The sequence below is a fragment of the Phoenix dactylifera genome, chromosome 13, assembly GCF_009389715.1.
Source record: "Phoenix dactylifera cultivar Barhee BC4 chromosome 13, palm_55x_up_171113_PBpolish2nd_filt_p, whole genome shotgun sequence".
Classification (NCBI taxonomy): domain Eukaryota; kingdom Viridiplantae; phylum Streptophyta; class Magnoliopsida; order Arecales; family Arecaceae; genus Phoenix; species Phoenix dactylifera.
Genome location: NC_052404.1, coordinates 8,246,621 through 8,265,149, shown reverse-complemented (window position 1 = coordinate 8,265,149; position 18,529 = coordinate 8,246,621). Strand labels below are relative to the sequence as shown.

General features: G+C 38.9%; 2 protein-coding genes across 2 annotated transcripts; both read right to left on the bottom strand.

The window, feature by feature from the left end:
• Positions 1 to 3,398: 3,398 nt before the first annotated feature.
• On the bottom strand, positions 3,399 to 9,702 carry LOC120112896 (probable leucine-rich repeat receptor-like protein kinase At5g49770). Its single transcript, XM_039132952.1, has 19 exons — positions 9,189 to 9,702; positions 8,550 to 8,673; positions 8,408 to 8,479; positions 8,016 to 8,090; positions 7,843 to 7,914; positions 7,545 to 7,706; positions 7,354 to 7,428; positions 7,198 to 7,269; positions 7,007 to 7,078; positions 6,839 to 6,907; positions 6,668 to 6,742; positions 6,506 to 6,577; positions 6,261 to 6,395; positions 5,682 to 6,154; positions 5,456 to 5,608; positions 5,095 to 5,234; positions 4,774 to 4,993; positions 4,454 to 4,689; positions 3,399 to 4,233 (listed from the first exon to the last, which is right to left on the bottom strand). Exons 1-19 carry the CDS (start codon positions 9,265 to 9,267, stop codon positions 3,727 to 3,729), a joined length of 2,883 nt encoding a protein of 960 aa, XP_038988880.1. The 5' UTR covers positions 9,268 to 9,702; the 3' UTR covers positions 3,399 to 3,726.
• Positions 9,703 to 11,632: 1,930 nt separating this feature from the next.
• Positions 11,633 to 17,797, bottom strand: LOC103709694 (repressor of RNA polymerase III transcription MAF1 homolog). The gene is made up of 11 exons (XM_008795162.4): positions 17,630 to 17,797; positions 16,153 to 16,269; positions 15,947 to 16,017; positions 15,816 to 15,865; positions 13,920 to 13,993; positions 13,769 to 13,831; positions 13,346 to 13,433; positions 12,402 to 12,464; positions 12,248 to 12,327; positions 12,096 to 12,167; positions 11,633 to 12,003 (listed from the first exon to the last, which is right to left on the bottom strand). The coding sequence occupies exons 2-11, from the start codon at positions 16,182 to 16,184 to the stop codon at positions 11,919 to 11,921; spliced, it is 678 nt and encodes a 225-aa protein (XP_008793384.2). The 5' UTR covers positions 16,185 to 16,269; positions 17,630 to 17,797; the 3' UTR covers positions 11,633 to 11,918.
• Between the last annotated feature and the right edge of the window lie 732 nt (positions 17,798 to 18,529).

Sequence of the window (18,529 nt, the reverse complement as noted above, 5' to 3'; positions counted from 1 at the left end):
TATCTAGCTTATCACATATGGCTGAATAGGAACGGACGCTTGTTCGAGGGTAGAGTGCCACTCCCGAGGATTGTGGTGGTCAGAGCCGTGACCCAGGCTGCGGAGGTCTTTTCTGCGATTCCATCGGCTTCATCGGAGTTGGCCAGGGACATCTGGGGTACCTTTTCTGCTGTTGCAGCGCCTAAGTATGCTCCTTTTTCCTGGGTACCCCCACCCCCTGGTTATCTTAAGGTAAACTTTGATGGCGGTATGGCGATGGATAGAGCCTCTGAGGGAGAAGGCTTTGTTGTTAGGGACCATTATGGCAGACTGATTGTAGCTGGAGGTCGGAGTACACCTGGTTTGTCTGTTATTGGGGCGGAGCTACGGGCTGCTTGGGAGGGCATCCGGTATGCGAGATGTATGCTGGGTACCAACAGATTGTGTATTGAGGGAGACTCTGCCACGGTGATTGACTGGATACGGGGAGTGGATAGGTATGGTGACAGTCATCCGTTGATTTGAGAGATCCGCAGATTGGTTCAGGAAATGCGCGCTGTCCATATTGGTCATGTATTTGGTGAGGTGAACAGAGCTGCAGACTGGGTAGCCTCATACGTGGCAAGTCATTTGGGGACGTCATCTGGACGAGTTTAGGGGGTGTTCTCCACTTGTTGCTTTGTTTACTTTTCTCTGATTTGGCAGGATGTGCTCAAACTTGATTTATTGGAATTGAAATGCCGTTTTGACCACACAAAAAAAACAAAAAAAAAGGGGGATAACATGGATGACCACTCTTGCTAGTTATGAGGGCCGGACAGAGCATTGTCTTGGTCAAGCCTTTGTCTTGGTCAAGCGTAATGAAGCCACGTGTGGGGTTACATGTCACCCATGAGTCCTACCATGGCTTCATTCGAGTTTATATATATTCGAATGCTATGACCACCATGCGTAGAATTTAATCGTGTTCGAAGTAATTGCTAATTAAGCTATTTGAAATGACTGGAATTCTTTGATACTTGAAACTCATGTTCAAGAATTTGTTACTCCTTATCTTGGACAATGAAAGATCAAAGTGTACATTGAGGTATCTGGCGAAGTTTTAGGAATGGGTACAAGCATATGGATTTGAGTTCCATTCTCGCCCCAATTTTAGCTAGGATTCCTGCCATTCCTACTTGTCAAAAAAAGCATTATTACGTATTTTGGCATTTAAAAAATCATTTATAAGCTAATAAATACATTAGTTCATTGTTAGTCCTTTGCATTTTTCGCACAAGTGGACTATTTGATAGGGTAAAACAGTCAGCTACTCCAGTCCTGTGCTTTCTTTGGCCATAGTTTTTGGCAAGGGTCGATGAAGTGAAATCCAGAATTGACCTACTATCATGCTACTCCTTTTATATACATGCTAGATTATTTTGGTGATGTCGTTCAAAATGTTATATGCCTAACTTAAGTGGTGGAACATTTGGTTCTGTCATTGTCAGAAGGGGTGATTTGTAGTAATGCTGGTATTTAAGTTTTTGATGCATGAGTTTATAGTTTGCAATCAACTACGATTCATTTCATATCCTTAGTAAGATAAATTCAAGAATTAGCTTAATCGAATTAATGATCGAACAATACCATGGTAGCTCATTCCATGATCTTCAACAGCCTTCCCCACAAAATAAAACCAAAAAAAAAGGACAAGAAAAGGGATTTCACAAAATGGCTTGAACGTTAGAAATTAGCATGAATTGCTCATGCTCGATGAGGGTGAGTTATTAGGTCTTCCATAAAGGATAAGGACTCTCTTGAGGATATAAATGGCATCATGGTGGACCTCTCCTGTTCATGCAATATAAAAGATCTTCTGAAGATAGATCTGGGTACCTTTTTGTTTGCTAGGCTTGTGCTTTCTCTGCTTCTAGTGCTTGTACATTGATTATTTAACCCTCATACTGTTCTCAAGGAATGCTTGGCCTTGAATGAGAATCACTAGTTAATTTGATCTTTCTTCAGATACATTACACATAATTTATTAGCAATAATAGTTAAGCAAAAGGTTGTGTATGTTCCATCCTGTGCAAGTCATGCTGTTATTGATGTAGGACCATCTACAGAAGGAAACCTATTAGGGATTAGGAGATTAGGACTGAAGTTAACATGCATTTTGCTGGAAAATTCAATTCAGACCTGAGTTCTGATTAAAAATAAATGATGAAAGCTGGAATTTCAATGAAAAGTTGATATTATATTGGGTGACAAATCTTAAAAATTTGAAACTAGGGATGAGACAGAAAATAAGAGGGTTTGGAGGTGCTTAGGAATATATTTAATGCCTTACTGTTCATTCAAAAGTCAGATCTGGTTTTTCATATGGTGTGAACCAACAAGGCAAGTTTTCTGTAGGAAAGAGGAATTGGTAAATAGAATATAGCCTATGGATTTGAGATTTAGGGTTTAAGTGAGGGGCTGAGATTTAAGTTTTGAAAAGAAGGAAAAAAAGGGTTTGGAGGGGCTGTTAAAAGATCGATTTATTTATCAGGGGTTAAGGGTCGATAGAGGGATGTGTAAAGATTGATAGAACTGAATTTGAGGATTAGTACTTGAAAGAAAAATAAGGACGACATAATTCAGATGTTAAACAAAAAAATACAAAACTAAAACAAAGAAGTCAAAACACGAATACAGGAAATAGGAAAGATAATATCAGACTTGCTCCTAGAGCTAGGAATCATACCCAGGGTGTGGAAGTCTTATACTTGTTCTATGACATCAGAATATATAAGAGAGCCCAGAATTTTGTTTATCTTCTGCATTACCTAACTCAACTCCCCTATTTAAAGGGGAAAAACCAAACAAGACACTTAAACTCCCTAACATAGCCATCATAAGGCAGTAATTCCTGTTCTTTTTCTTTTTTTTTTTTTTATTTTGTGTGTGTGGGCGGAGGCACTGCCCAGGATTATAGTACCATCTTAACAATACCAGTACATAACTAGACCCATCAAACTATGAACTAACTCTGAGATTTCTTAATCACAACCCCTTGATTCACAATAATCTATTGAAAACTAAAAATAACCAAAAATAAAAGAAAAATATGACAAATTTACTACTAAAATTAAATCCAATGTATGTCCTTGAGGCTCTTGCCCTCCCATGCACCATGACATGATCTTAGATCTCTGTCAGTAATGCTTTTCATCTTGATTTGTTCCTTGAAGTCATAATTACTACAATTTCTATGAGGATATAAATTCGTAATTAATTTCATTAGTTATTCTAGTCTTTACAGTGTTTTAATCTTGAGGAATTGTGTGCCATGTCATGCCCCGAATCCGGATCATGATACGGCCGTGCTATTGCAATCTTATGCACACAATAACACGAAGCCACTTAAAATTTCATAACAAAAATAAACAGTTCTATTTACAAATGTCATAACATTTTTTATGAAATTGGAGCAGTACAGAGCTTCTAAAATTTGAATATTACATATCATTTTCAATTACCCCAATCCTGAATAACATCAAGCTCCTTGCTCCTACTAGTTGTAGTCATCTATAGGAAAAAATAGATAAAAAGATATGAGCTATGCTGCTCAGTAAGTAACCAAGTACTATCTTATTGAATCAAGCATAATTATACCAAACTGCAGTAACATTTAGTGGTCGACGTATACATGTTTAGGACCCTGATAAATAATACTGGAGATCTACAGCAAAGGAAGATCATGTAAAAGGAAAAGAATATCTGCTACTTGGGTTCAGGATTTGCTGACGGAGAGTATCCGCCACTGTATTCGAAAGCACTGCTTCTAACATCGTTTCGAAGAAATGAACCGTCGTAAGGATGACGAGGATCACCCTTTGTTTTTCCAATGTCTGTGGCAGATAAAGATGTTGAAGTTGAGTTTGTGTCCTGACCATCATTGTGCAACATCATCTCAATTTCCTTTGCAACATTGCTCATTGTTGGGCGGTCTGCAGCTGATTCTTTGACACAGGACATGGCCAATTCTATGAATTGTCTGAAGGCTATGAGATATGTTGTATTCTGAATTATGGGATCCATTATCTCCTTGAGACCATAGTACTCTTCATCATTTTTATTTATTGCCATCTCGACCTCACGAACAATATACTTGCCCTTCTTTAGTGGTTGCCTAGCTGTTACCAGCTCTAGCATCACCACCCCAAAGCTATAAACATCACTCTTCTCTGTCACCTGTTGTGTCATGTAATACTCCGGATCTAGATAGCCCTGTAAAGATGGAATAAAAATGATAAGAATACTATCTTTTGGTCTGATACCAATTTCAATCAAGTTCTAATGTAATTATCATTTCAATCCCTTAGCACACCTTGTGATATTTGCTACAAATGGTTCTTTTTCAATGTATGACAGAAAGATAAACAGAGGCATGCGCCATAGCAAGATGCTGGTTAAAAAAAGAAAACAATAAACATAGAACGTCGCTCACCAATGTTCCTTTTACTTGTGTAGTAACATGTCCTTTTTCACTGTCTGATACCAATTTTGAGAGGCCAAAATCTGCAACCTTTGCAGTAAAGTTCTCATCCAATAGGATATTACTTGGCTTAACATCTCTGTGAATTATTGGAGGATCAGCAAGTTCATGAAGATAAGCTAATCCTCTTGCCGAGCCTAGTGCAATGCGGAGTCTCCTCTTCCAGTCCAGTTTTATTCCACTCTTCCCTTTTATTGCAGCAACAAAGGATATAAACAACTATGACGAATTAATTGTGAGGAATTTTTTTGAGATATTTTTGGAGAACATACCAGACAAGCTTTCACGTAGCGTTCCATTAGGCATGAACTCATATACCAGCATCTGCTCCTCTTGCTCGAAGCAGAAACCTACAAGTGTTACTAGATTCTTGTGATGAACCCTAGATAGCAACTCAACTTCAGTCTTGAACTCAAGTGCGCCTTGCTTAGATCCTTCTTGTGCCCTCTTGATTGCAACTAGTTGCCCACTGGAAAGCAATCCTCTATAGACCTGATGAGGAAATAGAATATACTGAATATTCGACATACATTCCCAATATATTGGATTTTCTGAATGAATTATTTTTGACATATGAGTTATCAAGATATTACCTTTCCATATCCGCCTGATCCAATTTGATTAGTTTCTGAAAAATTTTCGGTGCTTTTCTTTAGTTCATCAAGTGAAAACCATCTTGCTCCTTTCAATTGTGGTGCACCACCACTATCTTCACCACTGCGAGTCCATGATGCTGAAATGTAAGGAATATAGTCAGAAAACTTTTGGTGTTTCCATGGAGCTTTAATTTAGGACCGAATAAAATAAGGTACGTTAGCAGATGAAAAAGGTATCTAGCAATTGTGTGAATATGTGTGAGGTTGCAATTCGAAGCATGCTGCCTTCTCTAATGGATAAATGCTTCACTTGCTGAAGAAAACTATTTTAAATGACATGTTTCATGAGGCACATTACCAAAAGGTTTACTTAGTTCCATTGCTCTTCGTGCCCGTTTCTTCTGTCTCAAGGCATAGACTCCTGCTCCTACAAGTCCAAGAACAAGGAGAGCACAGCCAACTGATATTCCAGTGATCAAACCAGGGCTCTTTGAGGATCTTCCTTCCGCATCTGGAGCATAAGTTTTGTTCAGTATAAGAAGTTCGTTTGGTTTATTTTGCTAAGTAAGGAATCGAGTAGACACCTGGGAAAGGGTATGATGATGCAATGAAATAGTATGGTCCAAAATTTTTTGGAGGTCTGTAAATTTGGTTGCTCAGATCAAACCCAATTCTCAGAATCTCAGACCGGTTGAAGTACATTCCATCGGACGGGAAGAGTTTTACTTGCAACTGCAGATTAGAATCACCACTGAAGAATGGGTTTTCAAGAAACACTGAGCCAGGTTCTAGGCCAAGTTTTATCGACATGGTCCTCTCCATCTCTTGGAACAATGTGCTGTCTGTCACATCTCGGATTCTAGGTCCTACGAAAAACATCACTCCCTCGTATGGATAAGCACAGTTGCATTTTGAAGGGCTGAGACTCTGATCTGGGGGACACTGCTTCGGACCACAATTGGCGAGACTGGTGGAGTAAGGTAATGATTGCTTTTGCTGAAGGCTGCAATAGGTAGTATCTGAGAGCTGATTATTGCACACAGGGTTTCCAACAAGTCTGCAATTAGCAGGGAATGAAGATATTAACAAAAAGATTGTGATGGGCAGAACAAAAATGCACTTCATTGCTCAGTGATAATAGGCTGGTTTGTTGGAACTCTCACATTAAAGTCATGTTATATCTGGGCTGCAGAGTGACTGAGTCAAGGGCGTTATTTTTGAAGCTCACAATCTGTAATTTCTGGCTGATGCTGTTGCCCATGGGAAGGTTACCATTGAATTTGTTGTCATCAAGTATTCTGTCAAAGGTTTGCAACAATAAAATAGTTAGTAATAAATCAGTATTTGTCATGCTTTTTCATTGGATTTCTTCAACTTTCAAGCCAATCATTTGTCATGGCACACTTACACTAGCTGTAGTTGAGGAAAGCTGAACAGCTTTTCTGGCACTTGCCCATAAAGCCTTCCGGATTGTATCAATCTGGGTGACCACCAGCAAGTTGGCTGAGACTGTCAGCTATTTATCAAAATTACTTGGTTTACAATTATCATGAGCAGTCAGAGAACTTACAGAGCAGTGAGAGATTCTAATTGTGAGAACCAAGCTGGGCTTTCTGAAGAATCAAATGTGTTGTTGCTTAAATCCCTGTGGATCATTTGAGGGTATTGCCAATTACTCGTTAATTGTGAAAATGAAGGGGCAGGGCAAGAAAGCACTAGGATAACATAGTTGAGTTCTTACACATAATTGAGGGAGTTCATCCCAGTTAGATTTGGCATTGGTCCACTTAACTGGTTGTTTGCTAAATTACTGAAAGATGCCAATAGGGAAAAACAGTAATATCTTAACTGTAGCAACTATATCTGATTTTCTTTTTGTTAAATTTTGATTGGTTAATAGATATCTTACAGTTCATTGATATTTGTCAGGCTGTTAATATTTGACGGAACTGAGCCCTTCAGAAAATTTCTGTCAAGTCTCCTGTCACAAAAGGGCAAATTATGATCGATCCACCCTATACAATAGAAGGAAGTAGGGAAAGCGATTGCCTGTTGATGTGATAGTAGAACTGGAGACATATGGGGTTGGAAGACACTTACAGAACCTCCAGAGATTTTACTAGTCCTATGGAAGCTGGAATCTCCCCAGTAAGTTGATTTCCATTAAAAAGTCTGCCCAAAGATAACCATCAGGAATTCTGAAAGTATATATAGAGCTAAGAGAAGGAAACTGGCAACAGGCAGATAGCAGCTTACATGTGTATCAGCGTCATATTTGAGCTAAAGAGCTGTTCAGGGATGGGACCTGATAGCTGATTCTTGTTAAAATGACTGTTTAGCACACAATTAGAGACAGATCTTCATTACACACAAGTAATATAGTATTGTCTATAGATTGTTAATATACACCATCGTTAGCAAAATGATGAAGCATACAAAGGACTTACAAGTGCCCTGTGTGTAAAAGCTGGTCCAGTCCAGGGGCTCCATTATTGGAAATGGGGATCGGCCCGGTTAACTGATTGTCTGCCACATCTAGCCAGTAGAGATTGGAAAGGGTTCCCAGGGAAGCAGGTATCGTACCAATGAACTTATTTGAATTGAGAGCTCTGGAATAAAAATACAAAGACAGGAAAACATGGGTGGGTAAAAAAAAAAGAAAAAATCAAATCCTTTAACTTGTTAATTTTTTAGTTAGAAAAATCCTGATGTGGAGCAGAATAAGATTGTTACAATAAATCTTACAGGAATGTGAGCTTTCCTAGATCTCCTATTTCATCTGGGATTTTACCACTGAAGCTGCAGCCAGCCAAGATTCTGTGAAATAGGAAAACTGTGAGGGTCAAGGAAACTTCAAAATGACTAAATAAGCTTGAATGGGAGTAGGCTGGCCCTGGTGTCAGGCCTGTTGAACTTACAAGGTGGTGAGCTTCTTCAGGTTTCCAATATTTTCAGTAAGTTGCCCGCCAAGCTCATTATTGTAGGACAGGTCCCTGCAGATACCATTGTTAAAATTCGGATTTATATAACTGTGCTTTACTTACAAAGGTATAGACATTATTCATTAGACCTTTATATGATGCTGAATTTTGATAAGTGCTAATGATTTTGACGTCGATTGTGGCAATTTGCATCCAAAAATGGCATATTACAGGTGTGCCATTATATTGATATTTAAATCACTATGTATTTGATCCAGGAGGTTAAATATAGTCAAATTCACAATTTTTTAATGGCAGCTTACATGGTATTGCATCCATGAAGAATTGTGATAATTCAAATTTTACCAGAGCTGCAGTATCAAACTTACAGGAATTGGAGTTCGCTGAGTTGCGCTATGTCACCACTTAATGTACCTTTGAGACCCATCGTCGACAGTTTCCTGAAAATATGATGGGTTAGTAAGGGGATTGCAGCGGTATAAGCTCAAGATAAGTTCAGAAGAACCTTACAGGACGGTCACTCTTGAATTTCTGCAGCTGACTCCTTCCCATGGTGTACCACAGGGATCATCTGACTGCCCCCAACTTGGTGGTGTGTTCTGCCATGTATCCATTAGAGATCGGAGAGCAGCAGCTGTAGGTAATTTATTGGTTCATCATTAGCCCTACGTGCTACTCTCTCTTGAAACAAGAAATCTACGAAGTTTACTCGAAATATCCCAGACTGAAAGAAAGGTGTCTGAATAACTTGCTAAATTACTGATAGAAGTTCCTAATTTCGAACCAAGCAGATGATAGAAATTTTTCTTATATATTGATATCTAAAGACCTGTTGCTAAAATTTCTGTTGCATGTTGTCAAGGGGGTGATTCAACTCTATTAATCTGGAACATGACTGCATGCTCTTTTTTTTTTTTTGTGATTTTTACAGACAAAAGGACTTCTTTTGGAATTTGGAGAAGAGCCTTTCTGACAAAGATATTATAGGAGGTATGGCATCTTCACTCCAGTGCTATAATATCAATACAGCACTCTCAGTGGACCACTCCACAATTCTTTGGACGTGGAATCCATGTCCAACAAAGAGAAACCTCCCTCTTTTCTATTTCCATCTTTAGTTTACAATACAGAGGGACAGAGGAGTAATACCGTCTGTGGGATCTGTGGTGCCATGACTGACACGAAGGCCTGCAACGAATGCAAGCAACAGTAGAAGGCCCGTCCCCATGCAGCAGCTTGGAGAAGATGGAGTTAACACCCCCTTGCCGGCCTCCGATGATCAGCCCGGTATTAGAAGCCACTTAGTTTAGCGGGTCAACACAGGAGGAGCTAGCAACTACGTACCATGCCATGATCCCCTCCATGGCTTCTAGCTTGCAGGAATCAAATGACGAGATTGGAAGTTGGCAAAGGATGCTTTGCCCAAAAAGCCTTCTTATCTTCAAAGCCAATCAACAATGGATTGTCTCGAGAGGCTCTCTCTCTCACTTACTCACTCACTCATGCATGTTGGGTCTGTGGAACAATCATTTCAGGATCGAAGGAGATTGGAGTGGTTCCACCGTTCCCTCTTTTCCTACAGCAATCCCCACTGACGAGGCCACTGTTCGAGGAGGTGGTGGTGGATGTCAACAAAGAAGAGATAAGTTGTGGCACCCGACGTGCAGCGTGTTTGCTCGTCATTTATAGTAGATTCAAATGGTGTCATTGGAAGGGTGGCTGCGGGGACCCCGGGCACTAGAATAAATTCTCCTGCCCAGCTCTTCAATCGAATATGGTTGAGGATGCACGCCGCCCGGGCGACCAAGTCAAGGCTCGGATTCTACTTTGAAACTGATTGATCGTTCATGGATGGCTGGAAAAATATATAGACGGGCTTAAAGGGATGCCAAGGAGGAGAGGATTTTTATAAGGTGATGCTCCGGTCGTGCAGCGAATATATAGCCCTCATAACAAGAGGGCGATAGGCTGTTGCAAAGATTTCACGAGGTTCTAAGCTATTGTCAACTTGGAGCCAAAAATCTTTTTCCACGTAAAAAGGTTGCTCTACTTTTCTAGTATTTGATTACAAAGGGAGGGGGAACAAAAATTTCAATAACAAACTTTGGAAACCTTTAAAGAAATGTTTCACCACCGTAATCAGTAATTCCAATAGTAATCAGTAGGAATAGCAATAGTAGCAGCAGCAGTAGCTGGAATAGTGGCGGTTTTGCAACCAAACAAACCGAAGACTTTTTTTGGCTGTCATTCATGCAGCAGGTCTTGCAGAAAACTGACGTTTGCTCTGGGGTCCATACGCCCAGAACGTAGCTGTCATTGAAAGGTGCATGTGGGGCGCTTAAGAAATCATTCCTCTCACCATTAACTTTGGAGGTTGACCCAACGTTAGATTCATTGTCAGATTGATACGTTGCTTGACGGCATGTGACCCTCACGGTCACCCGAGGGCGTATACAAGGGAGAAAAATTGAAGGATTTAATGTCCCAGAGATAAGGCAAAGGAGGGCATTTGATTTGCAAGGCAAATGGTCCAAGATACGGATGTACGTCTTTTTCTTCTAAAATTGCCATTGATGGACGCAAGAAAAGGAACGTCCAGGATAACATGGATGACTTTGGTTATATCTGGCACTCTTGCTACTTATGAGGGCCGGACAGAGCATTGTCTTGGTCAAGCCTTTGCCTTGTTCAAGCGTAATGAAGCCACGTGTGGGGTTACATGTCACCCATGAGTCCTACCATGGCTTCATTCGAGCTTACATTCGAATGCTATGACCGCCGTGCGTAGAATTTAATCGTGTTCGAAGTAATTGCTAATTAAGCTATTTAAAATGACTGGAATTCTTTGATACTTGAAACTCATGTTCAAGAATTTGTGACTCCTTATCTTGGACAATGAAAGATCAAAGTGTACATTGAGGTTTGTGGTGAAGTTTTTAGGAATGGGTACGGGGATATGGATTTGAGTTCCAATCTCGCCCCGGTTATAGCTAGGATTCCTGCCATTCCTACTTGTCAAAAAAAAAGCATTATTACGTATTTTGGCATTTAAAAAATCATTTATGCGCTCTACTCATTCCAAGGAAAAAAAGAGAAAAAAAATAACTTACAGCACTATGGTATCTTTTCTTAATGCAAGTGTTGTATACTTAAATATATGTCAGACATAAGGTCTAAGGATATATTTAGTTCATGACCAAAATCAAAATTAATTGAAATTAAAATTAGAACAGCTATATTCTTCGATGCATTTAATTTATCACCGTAATCAAATTTAGAATGAAATTTAAATATTGAGAATCAAAATTAAATTTTAGAAGATTGGAGCACTTCGGTTCCATCTTGGAATCAAGTAAGAATATTGCTGAGAATAAATGAATGGTTCTTCGGCTAGGCTTGAATTTTGGTTCAGAGGGTTACTGATATGTTGGATGGACACGTACGTACCTATACGACACCAATCTTACTGCTTCAAGTCTCGTTGAATAAGTCTGACAGTCACACTCAAAGTTCGACAAGCATCGGAAATTTGACATGCTAAACAGGTCGCTCAAAAATCTGACCAAGTTTTAATCAGCAGAAAAGTTTCATCGAGAATGCTTACCCCTTCAAAAATTGGTCCCAGTCATTAATTCCAACTGTCTGGTTTACCACAAGTACACGGGATAACATATTGCGGAGTTCTAAATGTCAGCACTCGAAAAGCCTACTTAATCCTATAACATCTAACTGATACAGGCAACAGCAACAATGACCGGATAAAGTTAGACGATCTTGCTTATCCACAGACCACCTGTACAAAAGTGTACCTAAGCTTGTTTATACAGCAGAGGATGTTTCCAGGGTTGGTCATTATGTACATACATCACATGCAGCAGGTCACATATCCATGCCAATGAACAGGTCCTCCTCTTCTTCCTCGCCGAACATCTCATCAGCAAGAAAGCCCTCTGTTGCCAGGTTGCTGCCGTAAACAGAAATGCCTCCAATAAATCGAGAGCCATATGAAATCCTATATTTCCAACGTTAGGTTCGCAGAAGAAGGTAAGGACATACCTTATGCAACAACACCGGAAGCTGACAACCCGCTTCAGCTTCCTATTATAGAAAAAGAAATTGAACGACCATCTACAAGGAACAAACTCCATGTCAGATGACACAGCAACTGCTGATCCATGACTGGATGGTCTTGGTTAAGAGAATATTACATAGCTCCCTTCTCCAGGAAAGGGTCCCCATCAAAGTCTGGGTTGTAGCTGTAGATCTCACACTCATTCAGTTTTACGACCTGCATCAAAGGAGCATATATCCATGACTGCCGATCATTTCTCCTCATAGTCATAGGAAGAGAGAAATGTTCACCTCATCAATGGCCTTGGTCATGCTTTCCAGAAGGGAACAACCTCCATGAGCTATAGCCCATTCCTGTAACTCAAAAATTTTATGTACGCATGCACCAGAAGGCAAACAGCATATCGAGGAAATAAAGTAAAATTCTAGACTTTTAAGATATTTGATCAACAGAATGTGAAAAAAAATCTCTCTTCTAAGTATCATATAACATTTCCCTTGGATGAATGATAGTGCAACTAAAAGTCATCCACTCTTCCTGGGAAAAGGAATCTTAGTTACACGTAACAAGAAACTATGGGATGGGTCATGGGATGACAGGTTTGCAAATGATTAAAAGAGGAAAAAAAAGAAGACTATGCCCAACAGTGAATTCACAAGCATCGATAGCACACTTTCCAACATTTCAGCTTTATATAGGCTCCTGAAGTCAATTTTCAATAATAAGAAAGAAAAACTAATCAGAGTAAAAGTCAAATACCATCAAACGAAAAGGTTTGATTATGAAAAAAACTTGACCTATTATAAGTTGCTTGATATTTTGAATAAGATATCTGGATGCAATACAATTTTTCACATGATTGCTTCAATGAGAAAGATTCAAGTCACATTGATTCTTAAATGAACATTTAAGCCTTGCTGCTTCTCTAAAAAACATTCTCATGATCAGCAATCTATGCAACTGCCTCAAAATTACATATTTTCAACATTCCTGGCTCCGCCATTGGCTACACAATTCTGTCAAATCTCAATTTATATGAACTTTATAGAAAATTCTGCCAGGCTACGTTACCCATTCCTGAACAATCTGAAAAAAAATGCATACCCTTGTATAGATAAACAGAGGCATGAGACATGGACATGGCCACAACCATACCATTAGAAACATGAAGGATGAAGACAGACAGTATTATCAACTCCTTTCAATAACAACTTATTGAAAGATAAAAGCATACCCTAGCTGCTTCAAACAAGTAGGTGTCATATATCTGCTTGAAAGTCTCCCACTCTTCTTCTCTGAAAAACAGATGGGCTCGTATTGCACTGCTAAGCCGACAAACATGACAATATAAACGTTACGCAGAAGATTAAATTGCCCTCACCCAGTACACCTTCAGAGGCCAGTGACCCCAGCACAACCCCATGAAGCAATATAAGAGATGACCACAAATTTAGGGAAATGGAGAGAATTGAACTCTCAGCTCATAGAGCAACGGTGAAACCGTCTGTCAAACCATTTGACAACACTCCCAATGCTGGTAAGAAAGGATATAAAGCAGGTTGTCATGCCGCCAGTGAAGCTGACATTGACATTACCCAGGATCCTTCCTCCCAGTTATTTGTCAAAATTTAAGGTCATAATTTTACAAAAGAAATACCTGAAATCGTAATCTGGATACATATGACTAAGAGTAAGAACCAGATATATCAATGTTCTCCGACTGAAACAAACAGGGGAAAAACAAGGAGATTAGGGCTGTCGAAGCGTCGAACAATATATAACATTGATATGGAAACATCTTTTACCACCTTGATCTACTAGACAAATACTCCACAGGAGATGAAGGGTCGCTATCAGAAGATTGCCCAAGGTAGTCAAGAATCTGAACAAGGAAAAGAACATAAATGAATAAAATCTGCAGTCAAAGGAATTTTGCAGAGATCCATAACCTGAACAAAGGCCTAAATAAACTGGCAGCTAACAACTAAATGAACCTGTAAATCAGAGCATACCAAGAAATATGAGTGTCACAACATCATCAGAAAAGCACTCAAAAATCAATAATACTGCAGGTAAAGTGACTGAAACTGTAAAAGAAACCATCATCACAGAATTATTTTGAGCTCTATTCCCTTTTAGATACCTATGTATATAAAAAGACAATGCTTGAGTGCCGATTGACCCATCAACACTAAAATTGGAATGGAACAAAAAATACGAGAAGTGCCAAAACTAGATAATTAACACATGGGATAAGAAAAAATTGCATTCCTTAGTTCCTTAAATCTTGTTAAGCAATACTATTTAAAATAAAGAGATGAAAATTGCATCACTATCAGCATGCACACATGCATGCATGAGTAAAAAGGAGGATATAGTGCAATCCTCATGCAACTGACTAGTAAATAGTGTATTCTTTTTTCCTCTCAAACAAAAAACAACGTCAGACAAGAAAGAATGGTAAAGCTTTAAAGAAACATGTTCCGCATGGCTAAGCATGGTTCATCTGTGAAATCAAGATGTTATAAACCATATAGGAGAACCAGGAAACTGAATGATGAATTGGATGTTGTGATAGATTACACTGTTACAACATGTCACAAGGACTGATTAGCCCTGAAATTCATCACCTGGTCATAACAAATGATTCAGTGAAAATAATTAACGCAAAAAAGGTATAGAAGCAGAATTCTTTATAAGTGAACAGACATCCATATTTCTGTACCCCAGCATGAACCAAACAGCCCAGCAGCAACATAACAAGAAAACTCAATATAATGCTAAAGATAATAGAAGAGAACAAATGGTAACTAAATTGTATGGAAATATGCAGAACCAATTTGATGTGGCTCTGTATAAATAAGATAGGATAGATAAAAGTTTATAATACGGTGGGCAGGGCTGCAGGTCCCACCAAACAACATGATATAAAGCATAAATGAGACAGCAAGCTTCCTGTATTAAGAATTAGCATGAACACATTCTGGACTGCATAAAACTCCTACTGATGTGTAATTTTAGTGGCAATATCTGTCAGAAAGAACCAAAACAAAACAAAACCAGTACAACAAGCCAGTTCTTTAAGTAACAACGGTTTGTCTTGAAAAAACAAAGTTAAAACTGTATCGAAAGGAATACTGCCCACACATTTTCCTTCTTTTCCATATTCTGTATTAATAGTAGTTACTGATTACCAATTTTGCAAAAGGATCAAATGTGCCTACAAAAGCAACTACAAGTCATCATTCAGTTCCTATGAGTACGAAAACAGAGGCAGGATGCAGAGCTTTGTTTGTGAAGAGGAAGAGCTGAGCAGTAGCCAGCAAATCAGACAAGCTAGCCTATGTAAAGAGAAAGCCACACGTTCATATAATTAGACTGCAATGAACTAAATGAGGCAAGCCATTATATTTATTTAGACCGCCTGTTTTCTGTGCATTGAAGTGTGCTCTTTTTTCATCCCTTTTTCCCTTTGTGGTAATGCTCTAAAAGGTTTTCAATCTTCTGGTTAATAGTCCAGATGGTGGCCCAAATCACAAACTCTAACCAATACTTTATCATTAAAACTCACTGATAAGAAAAGCTCTGAGTGTATGGAATAAGAAATGCATGTACATAAACTGTATTTTCTATTCAATAATACTTGCTGCAGAAATAAGAAATCTTAGCAGCTAATGTCAAGCAAATAAGAAAGCTGTAAGTACCTCATGCTCTAAGCTAAGCGAGAGCTTTCGGTCAGTCCCTGTATGTTTACCTACAGCCAAGGAAACAAATACCTAAAATGTCTTCCAATTATATCAACAAACTAAACAAGTAAATCAGAACCTATACTTACATGAGAATGCTTCAAGATTCCCCTTGATAGTACTTTCTCCAAGATTCAAATGATTGAGGAAAAGATTTATACTGGAGGGGGAAAAATAATGCATCTTAAAAATATAATTATAATGTTGGACTCAGAAACACAACATCCTTTAACAATTCTTGCTAGACTAGTTAACTAGATTCCCAAGCATACTTCCAAGAAAACTTAGAAAATACCTGTCTAAAGGAGTGTATTCGAGAAACTTCATGTTGAGAATCCTTAAACTGAACACAAGTCTAAGAGTTTTGATGTCTTTCTAGCTGAATCAGGCACTTAGAATCTCCTTCTCGCATCTGTATAGTGACAATTAAAAAAGCCCAGCAAACTTAACAAGTTCAAGAAACATGGAAGCACAGAGAAATCAAGAAAAAGCGAAGAGTCAAAGGTTGTCTATGTCTGAAGTGAAAGATATACCAAATGCTAAATATGTAGTTGACGAATTGATTTTTTTGCTATCTTTGAAAATCGGATTGTGTTTTATAACACAATACAACCATTGATCTTTCCAGCAATAGAAATTATCTCGAGGGAAATAATACCTATGATGGAATTCAAGGTGTATTAAACCAAGCCAAGAGAAATGATTAAGACATGAAATTAGTTTTTACAACTCCAGAGACATCTAATGCAGTGATATTGATGTCAGACGTAAGCAGTAAAAGTGTTGTGGATTATATTCTCTCTAGTAACACCTACATAAACTCTAATTGTCTTCTTGGGTGCAAGCACATAAGGATTAAGTACGAACAAGCACACACATTACTAACTTCCTCCACATGGATCCCCAGAATGCAATTTCCACGTTTCAAACTCTGTTGGGAAGAACACTAGTACATAAAATAAGGGAAAAGAACCCCAACAGATATTCTCTTTTAGCCTTTGTAATGATTGTTCATGACTTTTTATTGTTCGCATTACCCTAAACACATCATGCGCACGCGTATGCAACTTGTGACTGTCTTTTCCTATTTAAAACTGTTTAACTGAACCAGAATTTCCTTTTTCTTTTTCCCTGTGCATTATTTTAATTGAATTCTTGGAATTCAAGGTCGTTTTGAACCATATCTCTTTTATTAGAGAGGGATCCAGCCTAACATGTGCATGAAATGAATTTTCTAACAAATAAGTAATCTTGTTCTTCTTTCTATCTTCCAGCTCTGCGGCTTTGAATTTTCTGAAAATTTGCTTAAACAAGAAAAGATTTTCATATCACAACCCCGTCCTATCTTACAAAAGAAGGCAGCAGCAACCGTCTCGCAACATGAGGGAAAAATCTTCCCCTTTGAGACCACATGAAAACCACTCAGACGTGTCATGACGATTAAATAGAGAAACCCTAAATTCCTTCAAACGCCACAGAATTTCGGATTCCTAGCTCGAATCCCGTAAGTAAAGGAGAGGGGGGAAAACCCTCAAGGATCCACCGAGATCAAGTGCAATAAAGAATTAAAATATATATATATGTAGGAAAATTTTTTAAAACAAAGGTACGTTAATTAAACCCTAACCATTAACAACATCTGAGGTTAAGAAAGATACGGATTTGATACGTTATTTCGTCGACAATACCAGAAATTCGCACAAATTAGCTGGGAAGAAGATTCGAAATTCTTCAAATCAAAGAGAAAAATAAGCGAATAGAGCCTCGCTTACCTGCCGACATCGCCACAGAAAGGAAGCAACGAGGTGGGGGGGAGCCGGAGACAGGGCCGACGACGGCCAAATAGGAGGGAAGAACGGGTGGGAAGGATTTTTTCTTGGCCCATTTTTTTTCCATTTGGGATAAAGATGTGGTCGTCATCACGCCTTTGTCCTGCGGCTCGACGTGATCGGCGGTGTGAGCGGCACGCGTCGACTTTCGCTTCGCGGCGTGTAACTTCGTGCCTGAATTTTCAAATTCAGCAAAACTAGATGGAGTATTGCGGAAAATGAGAGTTGAACCCGTTAGGGAAATTAAATCCTACGCCACGTGACAGCTTACGTGGCACTGAGACTGTTGGTGGTTGCTTACTTCATTGAGGTCGCGGCTGGAAAAGAAGCACTCCTCTCCTTCCCTCGGCTCGTGTCCTTCCTCTCTTCCATCGGCCGTATATGGATAAAAAAACAATAAAAAAAATGAAGCGGGAGATCACGGTGGACACGAGATTGAGGTGCAGACCGCTGATGGATTTCGTAGAAGGATAGCATGGATCGTAGATGGCTACAATCATCGTATCTTCATTTGTAGCCGCCTATTTATAAAGCATGTTATCTTTCTTGCTGCATCATGCATCTTTATTTTAATAATTTAAAATCATGGATCCAGCCTACAGTAGATATTCTTAGAGAGACCCTGCAGGTTGAGACTCGTATCATAGTTATCCAGACTCAATTATTTAGCCACTTATATTGTAATTACTTAGGCTGAAATATTGGAAGTATACCATCCAAACTTAAACCATAACTCAAAGGGGCATGATGGTTGAGACAAACCTTGGCTCAGTACAAATATTTATTTTTAGTTGGCATGGGCTCTTGCTTTTTAATTTCAGCAATAGCTTAACCAAGTGAGAA